Source organism: Lagopus muta, chromosome 8, assembly GCF_023343835.1.
Source record: "Lagopus muta isolate bLagMut1 chromosome 8, bLagMut1 primary, whole genome shotgun sequence".
NCBI lineage: Eukaryota > Metazoa > Chordata > Aves > Galliformes > Phasianidae > Lagopus > Lagopus muta.
In genome coordinates, this window is record NC_064440.1 from 18976854 (window position 1) to 18998507 (window position 21654).

General features: G+C 37.3%; 2 protein-coding genes across 8 annotated transcripts in view; one reads left to right on the forward strand and one right to left on the reverse strand.

Annotated features, from left to right (window-relative positions):
* METTL8 (methyltransferase 8, methylcytidine) overlaps positions 1-21654 on the reverse strand; it is a 78972-nt gene that overhangs the window by 24063 nt on the left and 33255 nt on the right. Inside the window, exons 2-3 of one of the 6 annotated variants that reach the window (XM_048952571.1) lie at positions 7900-8010; positions 7281-7389 (exon numbers count right to left, since the gene is read on the reverse strand). In XM_048952571.1, coding sequence (XP_048808528.1) covers positions 7281-7357 — 77 coding nt within the window. In that variant the 5' untranslated portion in view covers positions 7358-7389; positions 7900-8010. Of the gene's footprint in view, positions 1-26; positions 1944-1968; positions 2072-2231; positions 2352-2380; positions 2491-7280; positions 7390-7899; positions 8011-21654 lie in introns of those variants that run through there. The other 5 variants (XM_048952576.1, XM_048952573.1, XM_048952574.1 and 2 more) reach the window with 5 other exon arrangements.
* Positions 2251-20477, forward strand: DCAF17 (DDB1 and CUL4 associated factor 17). 2 transcript variants are annotated; one of them, XM_048952560.1, is made up of 14 exons: positions 2251-2952; positions 4056-4159; positions 4964-5054; positions 6417-6556; positions 7695-7773; positions 7939-8028; positions 10072-10179; positions 10688-10793; positions 14613-14755; positions 16073-16182; positions 16590-16677; positions 18300-18383; positions 18716-18871; positions 19753-20477. In XM_048952560.1, the coding sequence occupies exons 1-14, from the start codon at positions 2251-2253 to the stop codon at positions 19939-19941; spliced, it is 2190 nt and encodes a 729-aa protein (XP_048808517.1). In that variant the 3' UTR covers positions 19942-20477. The 2 variants fall into 2 exon arrangements, with proteins under 2 accessions (XP_048808517.1, XP_048808518.1); XM_048952561.1 differs by lacking the exon at positions 19753-20477 and having other exon boundaries at positions 16590-16675; positions 18716-18828.

Below are 21654 nucleotides of genomic sequence, written 5' to 3' on the forward strand. Positions count from 1 at the left end.
AAAAGAGAATAAGTGGAAGAGCTTACCCTTCAGCTAGGCTCACCACAAAACACCAAGAGAGGTGATCTCCAGAAAAGACCCTTCCCCCCTGGGAGCCAGCTCTTAAATAAGTCTAGGAGGGGTGGAGCCTGGCTCCACCCTTCCTGCAGCACAGGTGAATTGCCTTCACCTGTGCTCCTCTGGCTGACTCATGGCTCGCCTCAGGTGATCAATCAGAGGTTCAGGCCGTGACTCAGCAGTTCCCATACAATATGTTTCTAAGGTAATGAAAACAGTTTAAAAACGCAGATGAAGATAAAATAATGGCAACTGCAAGATCAGATACATGTACAGCCAACAACAAAGAAATAAATGGTTACTTCAGAAATATAGATGTATTTTATTTGCTTTAATCAATGTGAATGTCATGAACATGAAACAACTAACAAAAGTGTTTTATCTAAATTAATTGTATGTGTGAACATATGGAACTCAATTCGTAAATCGCTGGAGGTGACTAATGTAATCAGCCCCATTCTAAAGTAACTTGAGCTCCTATTTCTTCTTTTACTTGGCATGCCAGGGGATAAAAAATTCTTACAGAAGTTTGTCCCCCAAATGTAGTGATTTTATTAACACACACACACATATATATATATGCATGTATATGTATTTAATATATATACAGTTTCATATTCAGTATAGTGTGTATATATAGATATACACACACACAGTTTCAACAAAACATTTGTCCTAGTCAAAACAATATATACAGGACAAATGTTCTGTTGAAACAGTATCATTTCAGTGTATGATGTAGATGCTCTGGCTCCACTATCAAAGACTATTCTGACTTTAAAATAAAGCTTCAGTAAGGAATTTTAACTGCAAAATATACCTCAATTTGTGAAAAATACTTTCATTCTAGCTGAAGGTAAAAATATTTTTTTATATCCTAGCATCATTTTTTGAAAGGAATTTCCATTTTGCGTTAAATCTATTTATAATTTGATTTTCAGATTTTATTGTTCTGCTACTTCACCTACTAAAGGCACGCTCAGAGATCACATAACTATAAACTTGAAGTTAGGAAGATACTGTGCGCTCAATACAAATTTCTTAATCACTGAAACGAAGATCCTGCAAAAACCCATTTTTTTGACTTTACAGACAAACTGTTTTCCCACATATCAGAATGTTTGTAAGGACATTTTGTATTGCATTTAAATATGTAAGTATTCTGCACAGTCCTTTACTGCCCTCTCCCCCCCCATATTCTCTGTTTTTCCCCTTTTCTCCTGAGATAATTCAACACATCTTTTCTTACATACCCATCAGAATATAACAGAAAACTGATTTATTGAACTCATCTACTTGCAAGGTTACTGTCAAGAGGAAGCCATCAGTGACAAACACAGCTCATAACTGAGGCTTCCCAGTTAACCTGTGCACCCTCTGCTGGCTGGCGCTTAGGTAAGTGAAAAAGAAAACGCAGGTTTATATCCTTACTATGCATGTACGTACATCTTTCAATTACTACAGTTGTTTTTCAACCCTACTTTCTATGAAATACCGAATGCATAACTTTATCGACAAACCAAAGATCACTTATCTTAACACAAAACACATCATTTTCCTACTATTAAGGATGCTGCTGAGAACTGGAACAGCAATGAGGATTTCACTGATCTGTAACTTACACTGACCGCCCCCATTTAATCTCTGCAAGATCCTGAATGTCTGCATGGATTTTGCCAACCCTGAGCTGACCACCAGTTTGTGTAGAGCAGAGCCACTTGAGCACCAGTGGGGCAACCGCAACTGCCTCACCTACACCTTCTCTTCCTGCACCTAAACACCGGTGATGCACCACAGCATCACAGCACTGCACTCTCATAGCTGTTACAGTACCAGCAAAGGTGCCTGGTCCCACCCAGGGCTCCTGGAGAACAGACAAGGAAACACAAAAACCAGCAGCTTGCACATTACCCCATTTAGGCCTTTGGAGGAAAGAACACAAGCTTGTCTCCAGAAGTCCAGTTTCTCTTCTGGCAAACGCTGTTGATGATGGTGACGACTTTTAGAAGCAGCTCTAAAAAAATAAGTATCACATAACTCAGGGAGGTGTTGCTGAGCCCAGAAATACAGGGTTTTCAACACCCTCCTCCCCTCCCACGCACAGCAGGACACTCGGCTCAGTGCCGCCGCACACCCTGCGCACAGCCCCTCTCGGCCCGCACCCCAGCACCCACAGACGGAACCTGAGAAGATATGAGCTTCGGCTGCAGTTTCTTCTTTGGACTCAAGGATCTCCCACAAAACTCTCCCGCCTTTTACAGCCGGAATCTCGAGTGGAATTCTTTCCTTTGCACCTCCGTTCGCCCGTGCGCGTTGCACTCACTTCAGTCCCTCAGTGCGGCGCCCGGAGGTCACAGCGGCAGCGGCCGGCGAACTCGGAGCCCCGAAGCCTCTCCCTACGAGCCCCCTGCGGGCAGCCCCGGCCCCTCAGGCACGGCGCCAGCGCGCCGCGGAATTCCGCCCCGCAGAACTACAGTACCCGGCGGGCCGCGGGGCGGGCAGCGGCGTGCCGGGTCACGCGTCCCCGCCGCGAATGGCGAGGCGCTCCGGGCCCTCCGCTCCCCGTGCCGGCCGGGTGGTTCCGGCGTGCGCCCCCCAGCCCGGAGCGGCTGCTCCAGCCTTTCCTCGCTCCGCGTCCCCCGGCGCCGGGCGGGCCGAAGCGGCCGCGGGCACGTGACGTCGGTGGCCTCTCCGTGCGGCTCGGGGCTCCGGTCGAGCGGCAGGGCCTGCGCTGCTCGAGAGCCGAGGATGTGCCCCGCCGTCGCCAGGAGGGCCGCGCCGCGGGCGCCCAACGTGTGCCGCCTGCTCAGCCGCAGGGCCCGCGGGTTTTACGCCCGGGACGCCGGCGTGGCCCTCCGGAAGAACATGGGGCTTCTGAGAACCATCCTCTGCCAGGTAAAGGCGGCGCGAGCGGGACGCGCGTTTCGGAAGTCGCTGGGTCGCGCTAGCAAGTCTGGGAAGGGAATACAAGTGCAGCCGAGAGAGTTATAAACGGGTACCTGTATTTAGTGAGACTCAGAAACCTACGGAGTACCGTGGTGAAGAAACAGCAGAAGCGCTTGTAAATCTCGTGTTCATGTTAGAAATTGCCTCTTAGGAGATCTTATATTGCTTCTTCCATCCCTTAAGATGGCTAATACTAATTCTGTAACGTTTTGGGGAGTTCTCAAAGGAAAATCAGCAGAGGTCTGCAGGTAAACAAGCATACCCTTAGCGTGTCAGTGACGTTTCTGTTACAGAAATAGAGAAGTTACACCAGTTGTAGACTAAGTGTGTTTCATTTAAGAATGATTAAAGCTGCTGTGCAGTAGTTGACAGCCCTGCACTGACAGCTGGCATGGCAGACAGTGGGCAGCTGTGTTACAACAGATTTCCAGTAAATGTACTATCCGAATTTAGCAGCCCCTAATGCAGCCAGATGAATGGGCATGTGAGGGCATCCCTCTGGCCTATACAAATGCTTATGTTTTGTAGGACTGTGTTAGGGGGATATTGCTGCTGGTGTCTGCAGTAGGCACCTTTAACCATCTATGTGAGAATGAGCCACTTCCAGCTGATGTTGCAAATAACCGTACTGACAGCCTTTCTACCTTTCATAGCAGTCACCAAGAGTAAAGTGGAAGCGATGCTCAATAAATTCAATTACTTATGTATAAAGGAATGGTACGTGCATATTCACACAGAGGGGGATTTTATCCTTGATTAATATTTTTGCATGAAAATTGACAGTTCTAATGGAGGCAATTAAGAACAAAATGTTAATTGCACATGCTGTGCATAAGCTAGTAAAGAGTTACTTTAATTTAGTTTTTAAAAAAGAGAAGTCTTCTCTTAAAAAGTGTTTTGTTTAAAAAAATAAACAAAAACCCAAAAAACTGCCACAGTCGTACAAAAGGAAAGGTTCCATTAAACTCACTTATCAAGCTGCAGGAGCAAGGATTTTCCAAATGCAATTTTTTTCACAAGTCCATCACAGTTGTAGCCTCTGTCTGTTTCAGGAAAGTACTAAATTCAAGAACGTTTGGACAACGCACTCTGCATCTCCTATTGCTTATGAAAGAGGAAGAATTTACTTAGACAACTACCGATGCTGTATCAGCAGGTAATACATTTACAATTAAAAGTTGACCTGGCTTGCAGTTCTAACATCACAACTGTTGGAAACATATAGCAAACCTTACCCTTCTCAACTGTCCCTGTGAGCTGAGTGAAATTTACTTTTGAGCAGATCAGTTCTCTGACATGCTTTCCTGTTCCATGAACGCTGCAGAGGCACAGCTCAGAAGCAGCACAGGGCAGAGTAGGGGCCGGTGGGTCCCGCTCACATCAGTCCTCACCCATCCCACGTGGGAAAGGAGTAGGGACTAGGAGAACTGGTGTAAGCCATGGTCAAAACAATATTGAGATGGTGCAGTATGAAACATAAAAGTCTTTGAAGGTTTACCTTTGTCTCAACTTCTCCATAAGGGGAAAACTACACACGCTATGAAGATTGTATGCTAGTATCAGGTTTTTAAACATGTCTGTACATTATGCCATCCCTTTGTATTAGGAAAGGGAACTCTGGAAATACTTCAGAAGAAGGTTTCAATATGATTCTTAGTTTCTGGAATATGTTTTCTTGTTAATGGATATTACTAAAGTAACAACAGTACTATTAAGTATATCTTGTTCTGCTTGCTTTAACAAAAACTTTGCAAAGGTTTGGTTTTAAGCATTACTTTATACTACATTTACTTATAAGCCTTACTTTGAGAGCAATTTCAGATAGCATTTACAAAGGAAAATTAAGGCATGTAGATCTCTGACTTACCAAAAGAGTAGGATTTATATAAGTGTATGAAATTACTTGTGTTAGAAAGTAGTTTATAAAGTAGACTAATGATTAGCAATCATTTTCCTCCAGCATTGCACAAGAGCCAAGAATACTTTATCAAAAGCCAAAGTGTTCTAAGTCAGAAAAAATAGAAGATGCTTTATTATTGGAATGCCCACTGGTAAGAATACTTTTTACTAGAGCATTGTTTTGCAAAAACAAATTAATATCTTTCAGAGGAACAGATTCAGAGTAGAGCATTCTTTCCCTGTTAACTGTTTTTGTCAACATTTTTTGTGAGCAAAGTCATCCAAGGTTTGCATCTTATGCTTATTTTGACAGAATGTATGCTTAGGGGTATACTCTGAATTTTTCAACAGTGCATTTAAGTGCTTTTTCATGAACATCTGTGGAAGATTTTAAAAATTGTGCCCTTATGCTTATGCAACTCAATTCTAATTCCTTACAACATAAATTCTGTTCTGTTTATTTTTGAGTTATCAAGGGCAGTAAATGGGAGTTTTCTTTTTCTTAACCAGATGTTAACATTTTATATATAAAAAAGGCCTATTGAAGTAACTGTCCACATGCTATTCTCCTCTTTCTAGTTAATTATTTTAATTAATTTTCCTCCTTTCTTCCCTTACATTCATAGATACTCATACATAGATAGTCTTGCTGCAGTATTTAGACTGAAGCTTGTTCTGTTTTCTCGCAAAAAAGGTAAAATTTGAGAGAAGTTAGTCAATTCAATTAGCCATTTTTCATTGAGCACTGTAAAGAGAAGGAAAAGTATTTCTTCATCCATGGGTTATTTTGTTTGGTTTGAAATGTCTGCTTCACCTGGTGGAATTTTAAACTATAATATTTTGTACTTGGGAGCACCCTGCTGAGATGTAGTCTGGAACACACAAGGAAAGAGAAATGAAAAATGCAATCAGTATTTGTGTTGTTCTTCTTAGTGCCTATGGTACAGTAATATCATGCAATTTGAATGTCTTTTAGTTCAAAATCAAAACTGTTCATTGCTATTACAAATGGATTTTCCATTTGACTTTAAACTGATAATCTTTTCCATAGCTTTAAAATCTTGCCATATTTGATGCCACACTGTTAGACTTCTCATTCTCTCTCTTCTTCTTGGGTTACATTTTTGTGTTATTTTTTTTCTGAAGCAACTAATAGTTCTAATACAGTTTGTCTGTTTCATAAGAAAAGGTCTTTGTGGGTGCTCATATGTGACTGATTTAGCTCGGTTCTAAGCTGTAAGAGCTTAGTCTCCTTAGACTATCTGTAGCGAACATTTCCCCTTCTTGAGGATTTTTTCACTTGTGCACTGTCCACAGAACATTGCAAAAAGTTTGGAATCAAATTAATTGTGTAACAGCTGATTATTAAGCACAGACGTGAACTTAAGAGATTCTGATGTGATTATCAGGAAGCTTTCCATCTTTAGTTTTTGAGCGCTGTGTATTTATTTCTGTCTTGTTGTTATGTAACATCCTGATACAAACTTCTTCATGATAACCTTTTTGTTACACAGGGGGAAATGCTACCAAATGCATCAGACTATAAACCTTCCCTTATAGTCTTAACAGTGCAGAACTGGCTTCTACGTCTCTCTGCTGATTGTGGGGAAATACTGGAAAAAGTATACCTTGCGGGTTCCTGCTGCAAGTTCAGGTATTAAACATTGGCTAAGGTTTATATATCTAACAGTCATTAGTATTAAACTGGAGAAGAGGAATCATGTTTATCTTGCAGTATAGTAAGCTGTCCAATTTTTGTGCATTCAGAAAATCTTGATTTGATGATTCCTCTGGGAGGGTAACCTCTACAAAGGACTATAAAAAATTTTTTTTAATTGGAGGGAATTTGCTGCAAATACAGAATGGGGGGAAAGAGCAAAGTCCCAAGTTCCTCATCAAACTTTACCATGATTTCCCAGATTTTTCATTGCTGCTGGTGATTGAATGTTATGTAAATAGATTACCTTAAAACACTCCCTGCAGATCAGAGGATGCATAGTTTTTTGGATGTCTTAGAGTGAAAGACAGCTCATAAAACCTTAGGAACACAATCATACATAGGTTTGTTTGTCTAGCAGTTTTCCTGGAGTATTTTTCCTGCTCTGTTTTCTTTAGAATCACTTCAGCAAATTAAGTATTACTGTCTCAATTTCGGTATCAAGTTACACAAAAGTAACTTGTACTTTAAAAGTAACCACACACACACACACAAAAATCCAACAAAGAGACTACTACTGTTGGTTTTTCTCTGATGATTTTATAGCCTTTGATAGTGCAATAACAACATACCAGCAGCAAACTTCTAAGAATGCAAAGTAACCTTCATGAAACATAAGAAAAATATGCTTAAAGGTTAAAGTAAGCAGTTTTCAACTTACAAACATTCTTCTCCATAGGGTATCCTATCCACTTCATTCTTAAAAGCACAGCAGTTACTGCTTCTGGCAAGGTGCATGGTTTTTTGAGTTCCTGGAAGTCATCTTTAGACTGAAGAATAAGAAAGCGGTGATTTGTGAAGGGAAGGAATAAAAATAAGACAGTGAATGTTCATACTTTCAGAAGTTTTTACACAACTCTATAAGGAATAAGCTGTTCTTGGCATCTAGTCCAGTGGCTTTTGCATTATTGAAAAGAACAAACAGTTCAGGTGCCTTTCTCCAGTCAGATACTGAGCAGTTTGCCTGGACGCAGGGATCCGCCTAATTACAATTGGTTAAATTTTGCATGAAATAGTGTATTTATTATTGAATGATTTTACAGTGATTAAGATAGGTCTTTGTTATCACAAATAGGTACCTAAGTTGGGATACACCTCAAGAAGTAATGGTTGTGAAGTCAGCTCAGAATAAACTCCCTGCAGCAGCACGGCAGGTAAGTTTGTTGAAAATCTGTTCTTTAATTTTTACAAGATCCAGTCACAAATTTACAGGGACAGATAGAGACATTGTACTTTGCTACTATGGTAAAATATAAAGACATCCTAATGCCAGTAAATACCTCAAGTATAATGTGTGTTCATTGCTTTTTCTTTCCCAGGCAGGTATCCAACAGTCTGTACTGTTCCATCTTGCTGTCTTCCAAGTCTTGCCTCTGTCATTTATTGGAATGCTAGAAATAAACAAAAAGGTAATTTTATTCTGCACTGTAGTTGTATGAGAGACATGATTTAGGCAACTGTCCCACAGTTTCAGAAGTCATACTTAATGTTTCAGGACACAACTTTTTTTTAAATGAACAGTGATGTTCTTTTAGTGTCTGATAGTTGGAAGCACTGGGGGAAGAATCTTAATTCCAGAAGAGGCAATGTTAATGAATTGTTACTGGGTTACTCGATGTGTTGAACTTCAGTTCTACAGTTGCTGTAATTAAAGGCTAGAGAAGTGTAGAGTGTAGTGTTCTTTTCACCTCTTCATACGTAGATACGCTTCTCACCTATTTCTAGTAGTAGTCTATTGATTCCATACACAGTTACAAATGACTCCAACTTGCATTATCATAGATACCAAATGGTACAGTATAAACATGTCTTTATCAGACAAGAGGAAACAACCTTCCTGAGGTTGGTTTGTGACCTTCTACATAAGCAAACACTTAGATCTTCAAGCTGATGGAAATTCTGGTGTTCTGGTTAAAACGATGTTTTAAGTCATAGGTGTTCTAGATAAATCTTACAAGTGGAACAGTACAAACGTGCAGGACCTGTCTTTGAAGTTCTGTGAGCTACAGTCTCATTTGGGGTCCAGAGTTACCAGTGGGTTTTAGCTCATGCTGGGTTTGGCTAAGGCTGGGAAGTGGAAGAGGAGGTTTAACCATTTTTTGTTTGGACCTGTGAAAGTTTAGGCAGGGGCACTGTTCTGTTTAAACTTAGCATTTATGACTGGAAAGCACAAATTCTACCCATATCAGGGGTATTCTCCATCTTTTCATGGATGGCATGCTGGATTCATCAGGGTCATAGCAAGCAAAATGTAAAAAAACCAAAAACAAAAAAACTTCTTCAATTAGGCCTGTACTGTTTATCAGAGTAACTGTTACTACTAGGAATAAGGTCAGGGTTGAATTTGGAATTTGAGAGTATGTTAATCCAAGGAAATAACTAGTGAATGCAATGCTAAGCCTGACAGGGATCGGTAGGGTGTAACTGTTACATTACAGTTAGGATTAGTTACTCTTGAATACTACAGAATGCATATAATGCAACAGTTTTACTGAGGTGGTGTGCCACAATAAAGCCTGAGTTCAGACTGGAACTTTTTATCCTTTATGTCAAGGGTAAAGAGAGTTTAGGCTGGAAGACACTAGGACCGAAATGAATTTCAACAGAAAAAAAGAAGGAAAAAGAAAGCAAGGTCTCAGAGGTGAATTTATCTTTTAGGACCAAACTGAAAGATATGGATAAGAATTAGGAGTATTCCAGCCTTTGGGTTTCTTTTCTTTAATTGATTTTAAGCCTGTTTTACTTGTTTCTTCCTACAGCTACTCTGAATTCAAAAAAAAAGAAAACTCTGGTCTTCCAAACATCTCAGTATAAAAAAAATTACCAACTTCACATGTTGTCATTAAATATTAAGAATCAGTTTGTTCCTTTTTTTTTTTTTTTTTCTTTTTTTTTTTTCTCTCCAGTGGAGATGTTCTAAAGAGTAGCACAAATGAATACTGTGTAATCTCTAAAGGGGTAATCAGCTTTTCATGTATGTGTCTAATTTAGATTCGGAGAGAATCTGTACTCTTGACAGCCAGATAGTTTAGTTTTAGTACAGCTGTACAGTCACAGAGGCATGGTTAGTCTAGTATTTTACCCTGGTGATGGAGAGGTTCTGCAATCAGCACTTTTATATTGAACTGTTAGCTTTCCTATTGACTTCCTGTGGGATGCTGGGCAATACAGTCTATTCATGTCTTGTAATAACTGGGTAACGTGATATGAAGATATACTCAGAATTAATTAGAGAATAAATGTTCTTGTAGAATATGACTTATCTGACACAGATGATAATGCAACGCAAAGTATTAGAGAAACTCGGCAGAACAGATGAGCTACAGAAACCTTCTTAAACTAGAACTTTAGTTATAGGAAAAGGAATCTAATTACTGAGATTATATCCTTAATTTTGGGTTTTTCATTCTCTCAATTATTTGTTCTTTAATAGAATATTTTTCTTTTTACAGGTATTTGGTAACAATGTAACAGACGTTGCTATTTCTAATGGAATCCTGATTGTAATGTATAGCATGGGTTTGGTCAGGCTCTATAACTTCCAGGCTATCTCTGAACAGGTAATGGGAAATTTTTCATATGGTCCATGCTATTTTGTGGTAACAAATCATTAATATACTTTAACATCGCATAGGTACATGGGGATTGTGTCAAAGGATAGAATCCTTGCCTATGTCTATTTACAGCCTGAAGATATGAATGGATGCACTATCAGAAAATTCTAGCTCTGCCAGTCACAGGTGGCAAAACATGAGAAATAGGGCTGGACAGGCATTTCAACATATGCTAGACCAGAGAGTGCTGCTTTTTATGCACAGTCTGTAGTTACAAAAAAATGTTATGGTTAAAAAATGATGGGCATGGAAGTTTGTTTGATTTGAACCTGAACTACAGGTGAACCTTTTAAGTTTACCTTTTTCCAATTTAAAAAAAAAATCGGATGTTAATTCAAATTAAGGCTTTGAGCAGCATCTAACAAGATAAAGAATGCAGTAGTAATGGAGCACTGAAACAAAAAAAGCAAGTAAATGTGCATCAATAAAGCTGAATTGTTCTGCATTATTTTAGTTCATGGAGCAGCCATTTGATCTGGGATGTGAATTCAGTTGGAATGGTGAAGTGGGAGTTGTGGGAAAGTATCCATTTGGTCTTCCATGTAACATTAAAATAACAGGTATTTATGATCTTTGTATTATTTTCTCCTATGTGGTTTATTTATGACTTTTTAGCACCAAGAACATTAAAATTACTGTCCTAATGTGCTGTTGCTTTATTTCTGGGTTCATTATAGAACACTCCTGCTTTTCTTTACTTTTAATTGCAAGAATAAATTAAATAGCTTGAGCCATTGTATGATTCTGTGACTTACCTAGCAAATTAATACAGCACATAATCTGTTTTAGAAACCTCACAAGTAATGCACAAAATGGAAACACCTTTCTTATTTTTGAGAGGACTGCTCAGGAAAAGAGAAAGAGCTTCAACAGCTGCTATTGATACTTGGAAACTGTATATAGCACATAAGCAGAAGATGAGAGAAAATTTAATCTGACCTGCGGAGAGAATTCAGCGAGATAGTATGTAGCTTGTCCAAATTGCATTTTCATGTTTCTAATTATTGGAAATGTGCCAGTTTCAGTAAGGTTAATTCCCAAGGAAAGAAGAAATGATACCTTAAAATCTATCCTCATGCCTCAAATCACTAACTTATCAATGTTCTGCTTTATGTAATGCCTTTAATTTCTTTGAAGCCGGACGTTCATCTCTACTGGTACCTCTAACATTAGAATTTGATAATAAGAATCTTAATAAATGACCAAAGGCTGTGAAACTTTTTTTTCCCCTTCAGAAATTCTAAAAAGTTCAAGTGAGACAATTGAGGTGGGAGTAAGTTTCTCCAAAATCAAATAAGGCAAGCTTTTTTCCTCTAATTTTTGAAGGATTCTGTAGTAAATACTTTATAGGAGGCTGTTCCCATAAAATGTTTTTCATCTTTATGTTTATAAACAATGTTAGATAATAGCATACAAACAAAAACTGATTCACATAAACTTGAGGAAGTGCACAAAGATAAAATGCAGAATTAATAGTTAAAGCTTTCAAGTATAATGCAGTGTTTTATCAAAACAGTGATAGGCTACTGTATTTGATGTCTCCTTATTTTCCTCTCTGCTAAACCAGAATGTAATGCTATACGCGCTTTGGAAAACACTGTGGGAGCTTAGAAAGGAATTCTAGAGTTGATATGTTCTCATGTCTTATGAATCACTATAGTTTTTGTTTATGATATTCAAAACCCATGTGCTGGGGGAGAAATGTTTTTGATCTTCAATTATATTTAAAAATTTGTGGTCAGGAAGCTTTGAACTTAGATGAACATTTGCCGTGGCTGCTGTTTGCAGCTAGTTGCATTCCTGTGGTTTTTTTTGTGGAGCTGTTTCTCTTCTAAGAGTGAAATGGCTGACCAAACCTTCAGTGTAATGTAATGCTTCAGTGAGTAAGATTTTAACAACTTCAGAGTTTAAACTTGTATTTACTGTAATTTAACTGTTCAAAGTTTTCCTACTTATGTAGTCTACTGTCCCTACAGAAATTGCCAGAAGGGATGGCAATTCCTTCAAATATGATGCTATTTTTATGGTGTATGAGGTGCTCAAGAGGGGGTCTAAAGAGATATAAACACATGCATTACTATGTACCTACCACAGCTTTTATAGCTATTGACGGATAAGAAATTTAATTTTGGCCATGGTTGAAAGAAAAGAAAAGATAACTATAGATCTTCATTATGTCATCTTCTGAAGGACCAGCATATAAAATTGTAATTTGATTGATTATCATAGGATTCAGTAAATTCAATTAACAAAAAACAAATTAGAACAAATGCATGTTAGTGCTGCCAAGAACAACTTTGTGGCTTATGTTTAGATGAGACTTGAGAGTTCTAAGGAAATGAACAAAGAGGCTTAACTAAGAGACTCAAAACTTGCATTGCTAGGGGAAGGACTCAGGAATAATGAAAACAAAAAGTTGAGCAACAAGAGCAAGTGACACATAACAGTGATGGGGAGTTGAAGCAGCAGTTACGCTACTGCAGAGGTGGCTGCAGCCTTATGATTTTTTTTGGCAAAGTAGCATAACAAAGAAAAGTATACCTTAGCAGCAGCCTGTACTGCTTCAGATGGTTGTACTGCTGGAAAAACATTTATACCTACCATTTAGTCCATCCAGTAGAATTTTTGATGGATTTTGATATATTATCATATATATTCATTATTTAAAATAAAAAAGTCCACAAAGTGAAATGTTACAAGTTTTCTTGACCTATTTTTCATCTTCTGACAGATGTTAATAATTGCAGGTCCTCTGCTTATGCCTCCATCCTCAACATTCTCCATATTTCTTACCTCAGTTTTCATAAATGGTATACTTTGTTATATGTCGCACACAGTCTCCCATTTCCTATGTGCTAGTGCAAAAGACATCTAGGAAGAGAACCTTTCTCTAGCTCAGGAAAAACTTCATTTCCACGGACAGCAAAGTAATTCCTTTCTGTATGTATAATCAAGATGTTATAATCACAGTATAATTGTGTATAATCAATAGATATCAAGATGTTATAATCACAATATGATCAAGAAAATTAGGCAAAGTAAACAATGATCACAGAAGAGAGTAAGTGGAAGAGCTTACCCTTCAGTTGAGCTCACCAGAAGACACCAAGAGAGGGGATCTCCAGAAGAGATCCTTCCCCTCTGGTAGCCAGCTCTTAAATAGGTCTAGGAGAGGTGCAGCCAGGCTCCATCCCTTCCTGCAGCACAGGTGAATTGCCTTCAGCTGTGCTCCTCTGGCTGACTCATGGCTCACCTCAGGTGATTAATCAGAGGTTCAGGCCATGACTCAGCAGTTCCCATACACTGTATAAAGGGCTACGTTCTGAGAAATAAGAAAGAAAAAGTGGGAAGCACTATATAACCATAATTACTGATATCATGCAAAATCTTGGCACCATCAGTTATAGTCTGGTTAATTACCTAGACTAAGCAGGGCAAGGACAAGACAAAATTTGGATCAGACTCTGGGGAAAAAGAAAGTCAGGATAAGAACCTTGCCCTCCTCACAGTAATTCAGCTTGAGTATTTACATTCTATCTGCTTAAATTCCCTCTGCAGATTTCCTCCATGTTTTGTCCTTTTTCTTTTTCTTCCTTCTTTGTTTTTTTTAATAAGCATTTCTCTGTACAAAAAAGAGAAGAAAGAACTCTTCTTTCATTTTAAACCTGATGGGAGTCAAAGCAGCTGTAGAAGTTGCTTTTATTTATAAAGTTTTGTAGAGGCCATTTCTTTCCAAGACATTTTTCCCATTTAGTACACAGAATATTTGTGTGAATGAATCTGTCTTATTTATCCCAACTGAAATCAAGACAGAACTAGACTCGTTTTGACATTAATTATAAGAATTATTCAATTTGTTTTTGTTTTGCTTTGTTTTTTCTAAGAACTCTGCTACAGATTGAATTCGTTGTGGTCCGCATTATTTTGCTGTATTACAGAAAAGGATGCTTAGCTATTTAGTACTATTGTTCTCAAGAGAATAGTGATCTTTTTGAGATGCGATTTGACTGCTGTTTGATCTGTTCATGTTTATGTCCACTCTCATTCAGATGAGCTGGACTAATTTTAACTATTTGCTAAGTTTTCGCATATCCAGTTCATTTGGAATGAAGTAAGTCAAAGATATCAGGAAAGTAGTTCAGCATGAAGATGTGAGAACTCAGTAACCTTCCACAGGGAATTGCAGATACGTATATGTGCCTGGATGCTAGGTGAGAAAGTGTTGCTGGTGCTAGAAGAATTATAACAGCCAGTATATTTCCACTTGTCTTCAAAAGTTCTGAAGAGTTAACAGCTTTATTGTAATTTAGACTTGTAAGGATCAACTGAATTATGATTGTTCTTCTACTAATGGTCTTAACATTACCCCATGTTTGTAGATACTCCACCTTTGCTATTTGAAGCATCTTCTCTGGAGAATGCATTTCAAATTGGAGGTTTTCCTTGGCATTATATCATCACACCTAACAAGAAAAAGCATAGAGGAGTCTTCTATATTTGTTCTCTGAAAGACAATGCTTTGGTAATATATTGAGATAGTAGCTTCTCTGAAATAAATGTGTGTCGTGTTTGTCCTCATCTCTCCTTCTGAGCATTGCTGGAGGTAACAAAGTATTCATTTTCCAGTGTGGTGCCTTCACAGGGATTGCCCTACAGCATTCTATTTACCATCCAGTGAAGTCATATTTTCTTCTGAATTACTATTGCTTCTGATATTTCCTTCATTGCAACATAATCATAGCACTGCCAGTGCTACATAGCATTGTATTCAGAAGTTAAAAGAGTCGAGCAGAATCTCATACCTAATTCCTTGTGTGAAATCATCTTAATGCGCTTCCAATTGGGCAGCCTACCAGTTGGCGTTTTAAGAAATTGCAGAACAAGCTTCCTTAATATCTGTGGTCTATCCTTGATTTGTACATTTTCTCTCTCTAGAAAGATGTTATTACTCTGCTTAATCCAGCATCCCTATTTTTTTTCCTTTTATGTACTATCCATCATATATTCTTTTATGTGTGATGACTGTCTCAAATTTTATTTTGGATCTGCATTTGACATGAAGATATTTATGTAAAGAGTTTCTGGCCTCCTACTTGAGGATTCTTTACTAAAAAACTTCTCATATGTGAATGCACTTATCTCTTTTATTAGCCTGACCAAATCGGTGATCCTCCTCCTGACTCTTTTAGCTTCAGAACATCTTTCATAATCCTGGCTGAAGATCAATTTAGATTCAAAGGGACTTGTGCAAACCTTTCCCATCTAGTTTTTTCTGGGTGGCATGAACATGGGTTCACGCATTTGAAAATTTGAATGATTAGTCAGCTAAATTTAACAGCAGAAAGTACCTTCCAAAACTTGAAGATTTTGATCAATTTGCATCATTTGCATCTGAAATCACAAGTTACTGTAGGCTTACATGCTCCATAAATATTTGTGCATAAGAAGGGCTGAGCCTGAGGCTTGAAGCACAAGATGAAGTTTGTGCTACTACATTTCTCATGTCTTCTCAGATTACTAGAATTGTTCCAGGGTTTGCAGAATGTAGGTTTCATTTCATTTTGCATAGTTTTAGAAGAGGCTGCACATGTCATGTCAAGAGGCACACAGTCATGGTACAAAGTGAGTGTTTATTGCAAATTGAAAGAAACGTTGAAACAGTTCCATGGAGTATCCTTGAAAATTAGAATTGTTGGAGTCTCTACTCATTTATTTATTTGTTGCTTTGTTCTTCTGCCTTCTTTTCTGGTCATATTTGTCAGAATAATATTTATAAACCTTCAGAGGACTGTCAGACTTTAAGTATATTAATATTTTAAACTTTCCCTTCCTTCTTCAGGCAAAAAATGGCATACAAGATATGAAATGCTGTTCACTGGAACCTGATTGGATATATTTCCATCCAGATATGTCGGGCAGAATAATCCATGTGGGACCAAATTTGATAAAGTATGACTTTTTTTTTTTCCTCAAGTCTTGGTTTCACTAGGCAGAAAGTTGCATAACTGAATAAATTCAGTAGTTTGATGATTTGTGGGCCAAAACACTGCCATCAGTTCCTAGAAACTGGAAAAATTATAAATTTGTCAGAATCAGGAGCCCTGGAAGGAACATCTGCAGGTTTCTAGATGATGAGTGTGTGTATTTGCAGGTAGTAGTAGGAATATTGCAATAGTAGAATTTGATATTAAAAAAATTCAGGACAACATAATTTATTTCAATTTCAGTTATTTCTGATGGTTTTAATACAGCTGATCTTTTCGATTAAAAATATAGAAGTACTGTAGTAGATGGACATGAATGTAGTAAATGGAAATGAGTATACACTCATTTTGTGATTTTTGTCTCTTTGGTAGAGTCTTGAAACTTAAAGAAGATGAAAGTAATACAGACCAAATAGAAATTGCAGAAGACTTCATAATCAAGGCCAACAGAGAAAACTGTGTGAGTTTTAACAGGAATTTCTAACATTTGAGATGACAGTGCATAATTTTGAGCAATTAGGAGGTGTTCTTAGAATGTTTATGAGCAAGCAACGTGTTTAATGGGTATAACTCAAAGCTCTTTGACATTCCTTGTTTTCATTGGTCTTTTTAAAGCTATATGAAAGAAATTTTGAAAAGAAGTTATATTTTCAGGATAGATTTCTGAATCCTCAAGCTGTTTTTTAAGTTCTCTGCAGTCTTTAAGGTGTGCAATATAACTGTATCAGTGATGTAAAACATACTTACAGGATGGTGGCAGATTTCCTTCAAATGAAGGTGTCACCTTCATTTGTGCTCTGCTAAGTTGATTATACAAATGCTATAAATGTTTCAAGTCTCATAAATTATGGGTAAGTCTTTGTAAGATAACAGAGATAGTACATTCCTTCAAGAAGTTTGACTCTTCCCTGCTGTGTATACCTGCACACTTGTGACAAGGTTAGCATTCAGGTAACCCTTGGTGAGCCAATTCAGTGCAATAACATAGTAGATAACAGCCCTGGGGGGAAAAAAAAAAAAAAAAAAAAAAGAAAAAAACAAGCAAAAAAAAGAGTACTCATTTTACTTACTTGGTGAGTTGAACTGGAGCTGAAACAGTAGAGAATAGTAGAACCAAGTGGCAAGGGGATGATCTGAACCTCTGGCAGAAATGAGATGCTAAATCACCTCCATTGTTTCCTGCAATCTTTTAGAGTGCTTTTGTGGCTTTTCTTTTTCATTTGACACAAATGTCAAAAAAGTTCAAAGAACACAATTAGGAAGAAGAGTTTTTTGTGCTATGTCATTTTCCTTCAATGTATATAGTTTATAGAAAGCAAAGGTGCTTTTTTTAATCACTTATGAGTACTGTAAAGTCCCCAGTAGTCAGTGATACTAATTTTGAAGCTTTCTTAGGAGAAAAGTTTGTGTATTAAAAATCTATACTCAGGAGTTCTATTAAATTCAGAAAGGATAAGTTTTGTCATCTAATGGATTGACTTCAGTTATTTAGGAGTTGAGAAACAACTTTCTGTTGGAATAAAAGCTAAGAAATTAGAGCTGTTGAATCCTGTCTGTAATCTGCTTTTTACTTTTGACCTCCATTAAGATACTGATAATGCCAATTTTGAATATTTTTTGCATTAGTGATGATGAATGCAATGAAGCAGCTGTGATAGTTTAAGATACTACTTTGCCTGTCTCCTGGAATTAAGATGAAGAAGCAAATTGGTGGTGACTTCATCCTCATTCCAACATCTTGGCTCCAGTAACTCCAGTTCTAAAAAAAAAAATGGTAGTGGAGAAACTTTGCCACCTCCACAGGAATGAGAAGCTGTTAATTACTAACATCAGTTGTACCTCACCTAAAGCCACCAAGTTCATAAGCCCTCATAAAGAACAGATGGCAGCAATAAGGTTATGTATTGCTAATAAATAGAACAAGAGTCCAGAGATTAAAGCAAGGTCAGGAGCAGAAGGCATGACACAATTCCAGAGACTAAAGCAAGGTCAGAAAGCAGACGACATGAATTAGATATGTTGTCAAATAGATATGATGAAACTATAACGCTCTAAATCCAGGGCCATTCTTTTTCTCCAAAGGTGAACAGCTCTGTTACTGTAACATCTTCTGGTCGAGTGGTGAAAAAGCGTCTTAACGTGCTGGATGATGACCCAGAACAAGAGGTAACTGATGTAGTGGGTATGGATTAAAGAAGTTTAGCAAGAGAGAAGTCATTCCTGTTACAGGTGCAGTGCCTGTAACCATTAGCTGTGTTATCCATCTGTTTTTCTATTTATCCTATCATATCTAAAATGCATTTACTTGTACATTGTTCAGAACATCACTTTCTTCTCTTCCTGTCTTAAGGAATATCACTAACCTAAGTTAGAAACCTTGTGTGAGGAAAGATGCTTGTTGGCTATCAGGCTGGCAAAGAGATGCCAGAATACTTTCCAATTCTTCAGGGAATGTGAAATTGTTTCATATGTAAACTTAAGGCTTTGTTTTTCCTAAGACATTCAAAATTGTAGACTATGAAGATGAACTGGATTTGTTATCCACTGTGGCAGTTACTGAAATAGGAGCTGATGGAAGAGCTCACCTTGATTTACGCTGTAATGAACGTGGGATTCTACTTAAGAGTATTCCATTACTGGAATCCTGGGATGTGGTGAGGAGCATTCCTTTTTTTTGGTTGTTGACACTAACATTTCCCCTTTCCTGTTTACCTACCATTAAATGCATTAATTTTTCATTCAGATTTGAAGTAGATAGATAAATTGTGTTGCCTGGTGTTATGAATGAGACTTGTACTAAATATAATCATAAGTCAAAAAAATTAAGTATTCCATCAGACAGTAGTTAATTTATCATAAAATCTTAATTATTTGAAATCAATGTTTTTTGTCTAGTTGCATCTTTTTTTTTTTTTTTTTTTTTTAGTTCTTTCTGAAGTAGTTATCAACTTGAATACTCATTGTCTGGCTAGTTACATCAACTTAACTGTACACCTTGTAAATAGTCTCCTTAACTGAACTGTAACTATTCATGCATAGAATTAAGCATGGACCTTGCTGTGTGTACGTTTGGAAAGATGCAATGGGCAGTTCATATAGCCCAAGTTTAGGTACCTAACTTAGGTAGTCTAATTTACTCAGCACCTTTGGTGTCTCTTATAATCGCCTGTATAGGCGACTTAAATGCTTTAAATTGTGCTTAGATTCCCAAAAATAGGTACACAGAATATTTTTAAAACTCTGCCTTTTTTCTAGAAGGGCAGACTGTGTGCGTCCACACAAATTTCCTGTCTGATCAGGGAAATAAAAAATGTTATGTATATATACATATATATTCCCTCCTCACCCCCCGAAGGAAAATGATACTATTACTAAATTAATACAATTATAATATATACTATTATAATATATACTGTTATAATATATACTATTAATATTACTAAATTACACTATACTAAATGATATATCAAACAATGATACTGTTATCAAGCTGTGGAAATTGAGACTGCAATCAGAATTATTTTTCTCATTTCAGACTTACAGTCATGAAGTTTACTTTGACAGAGATATTGTATTGCATATAGAACAGAAGCCTAACAGGAGGTTCAGTTGTTATGTTTACCAAATGGTCTGTGATACTGCAGAAGAAGATGAATGTTCAAGACATGAAAGAACAGAAAGAGTGTCTTGTAAAAAAGGAGGGAGAATTTTTGAGTATACTTAAGACATAACAAGTACAGAGACTTCAATTTTGATGTTATTTAAGGACTTCCTCTGTATTAAGTAGTCAACTACTGTTTTCCAGCCAGTGTTTAACATTTTGTACCATTATACGAAGTTTTATTTTTTATTTTTTTCTCTAATATTGTACTCTTGTCTGTAGTCCGTAATGGTTTTTCATGCATTCACCAGTTCTTTAATGCTGAATGCAGCATTTCTTGGTTCTATTCAGCAACTGCATTGAAATACTGAACATCAAGGAGAAAGACGTAGACTTCTTGATCATCTGCTGCATTCTATCTTATGTAGTTTTAGCTATGCAACTTTAATACAGGCTGTTAACTAAAAAAATGTGAAAGGCTGTATAGAAAAGAATTTCTATGTAGGACAAAAACTGCAGTTATCGTTACACAAAACCGACAAGAGGATTTTTTCTGATACACAAAACCATTTGGGTTTTTGAGGGTTTAACCAATTTTCTAGTTGTGTTTGTTTTGGTTTGAAGAAGAGTATTAATAAATTATGTATATTTACTGCCTTTTATGTTTTATTTATTTTATGTGCATATATGAAAAAGGCACTTCTCTGAATTTCCCCACGCCAGATTTCACAAATTGCTCAGTCTGAATCAAAGCCACCAGATACTCGGTCTGATTGCTGTGTGCAGCCTGTCTCATACGTGACAATTCCACGTGGTATATTCATTAAAAATATAAGTGAACAAAACCAACTAGTATAAGTGAAAAAACAACTCACAAGTTCCCAACCCACTTCATGATCATAAAGATTAACCATGCAAATAACCAAATAGAGTGACCAAATGCAAGCCAAAGGTGCCTCTACAAGTGTTGCTTTTGGAGGGATGGCCAATATCTGATTTCTCCCCACTACCACCACTGCCATGTTCATTTCATGAGCATAATCATTCCAAACCCAGCTATTTCTTTTCCTGGTAACCTTTACTACTGAAGTGTTCATTTTTGCAGCTGATGCAATAGGGAAGGGCTGTAAAATTATATATAAAAACAGCATTTGCAAGATTATATATAAACTGTAATGCAAAATAAAAAGTAAAATAAAATTGTGGAAAGAAAATACAAAAAAAAAAAAAAAAGGCAGAAAGGAGATGTAAGAAGGTAATGAAACAACAGTAGAAATAAAGAATAGCAGCAATGCTCTACTTCCACCCTACCTTCGTTTTCATTTAATGTCTAGGGAAAAAGCACCTGTCCATTATGCTACTACATAAATAACAGGGAGATAGAAGAGTAGAAACTAGTACAAAATCTATCGGAAATGATGCTGAGGCAGAAATTTCTATTCTGAGTGTGTATGGGTTAATTATTTCTAACTAAATTCCTTTCATTAGAAATCCGTCACCTCAGTCAGTGATGACAAATGGAAACTACCATGAAAAAGAAAACACTATAGCCTAAATGAAAAGTAAGGTTACAAGGAGGACAACTGCTTGTCAGGTACAAGAAGTTGAGTGCTTGGGGAAAAATGGCACAGAGCTGTTTTTCATGATACTCCTCATCTCCTTTCCATCCCTCTTCTGATGTCTGCAAATTATTTCATATAGCAATTACTAGGAAGTCGTAAGTCAGGATATCTATTAATAAAAGTTGCTACATGAAAGCAAACTGAAGAGACTAAGATACTTAGTAAGGAGAAGTGCAGTTTCCAGATGGTCATGAATCATCTGTGGCCAGTGTAG

Excerpts from the sequence above, each read along its gene's own strand:
- DCAF17 (XM_048952560.1), top strand. The coding sequence starts at position 2,251 with ATGAGCTTCGGCTGCAGTTTCTTCTTTGGACTCAAGGATCTCCCACAA. Across the intron at positions 4,160-4,963 it reads TACCGATGCTGTATCAGCAG|CATTGCACAAGAGCCAAGAA; the intron begins GTAATACATTTA and ends ATTTTCCTCCAG. Across the intron at positions 18,384-18,715 it reads ATGATGACCCAGAACAAGAG|ACATTCAAAATTGTAGACTA; the intron begins GTAACTGATGTA and ends GTTTTTCCTAAG.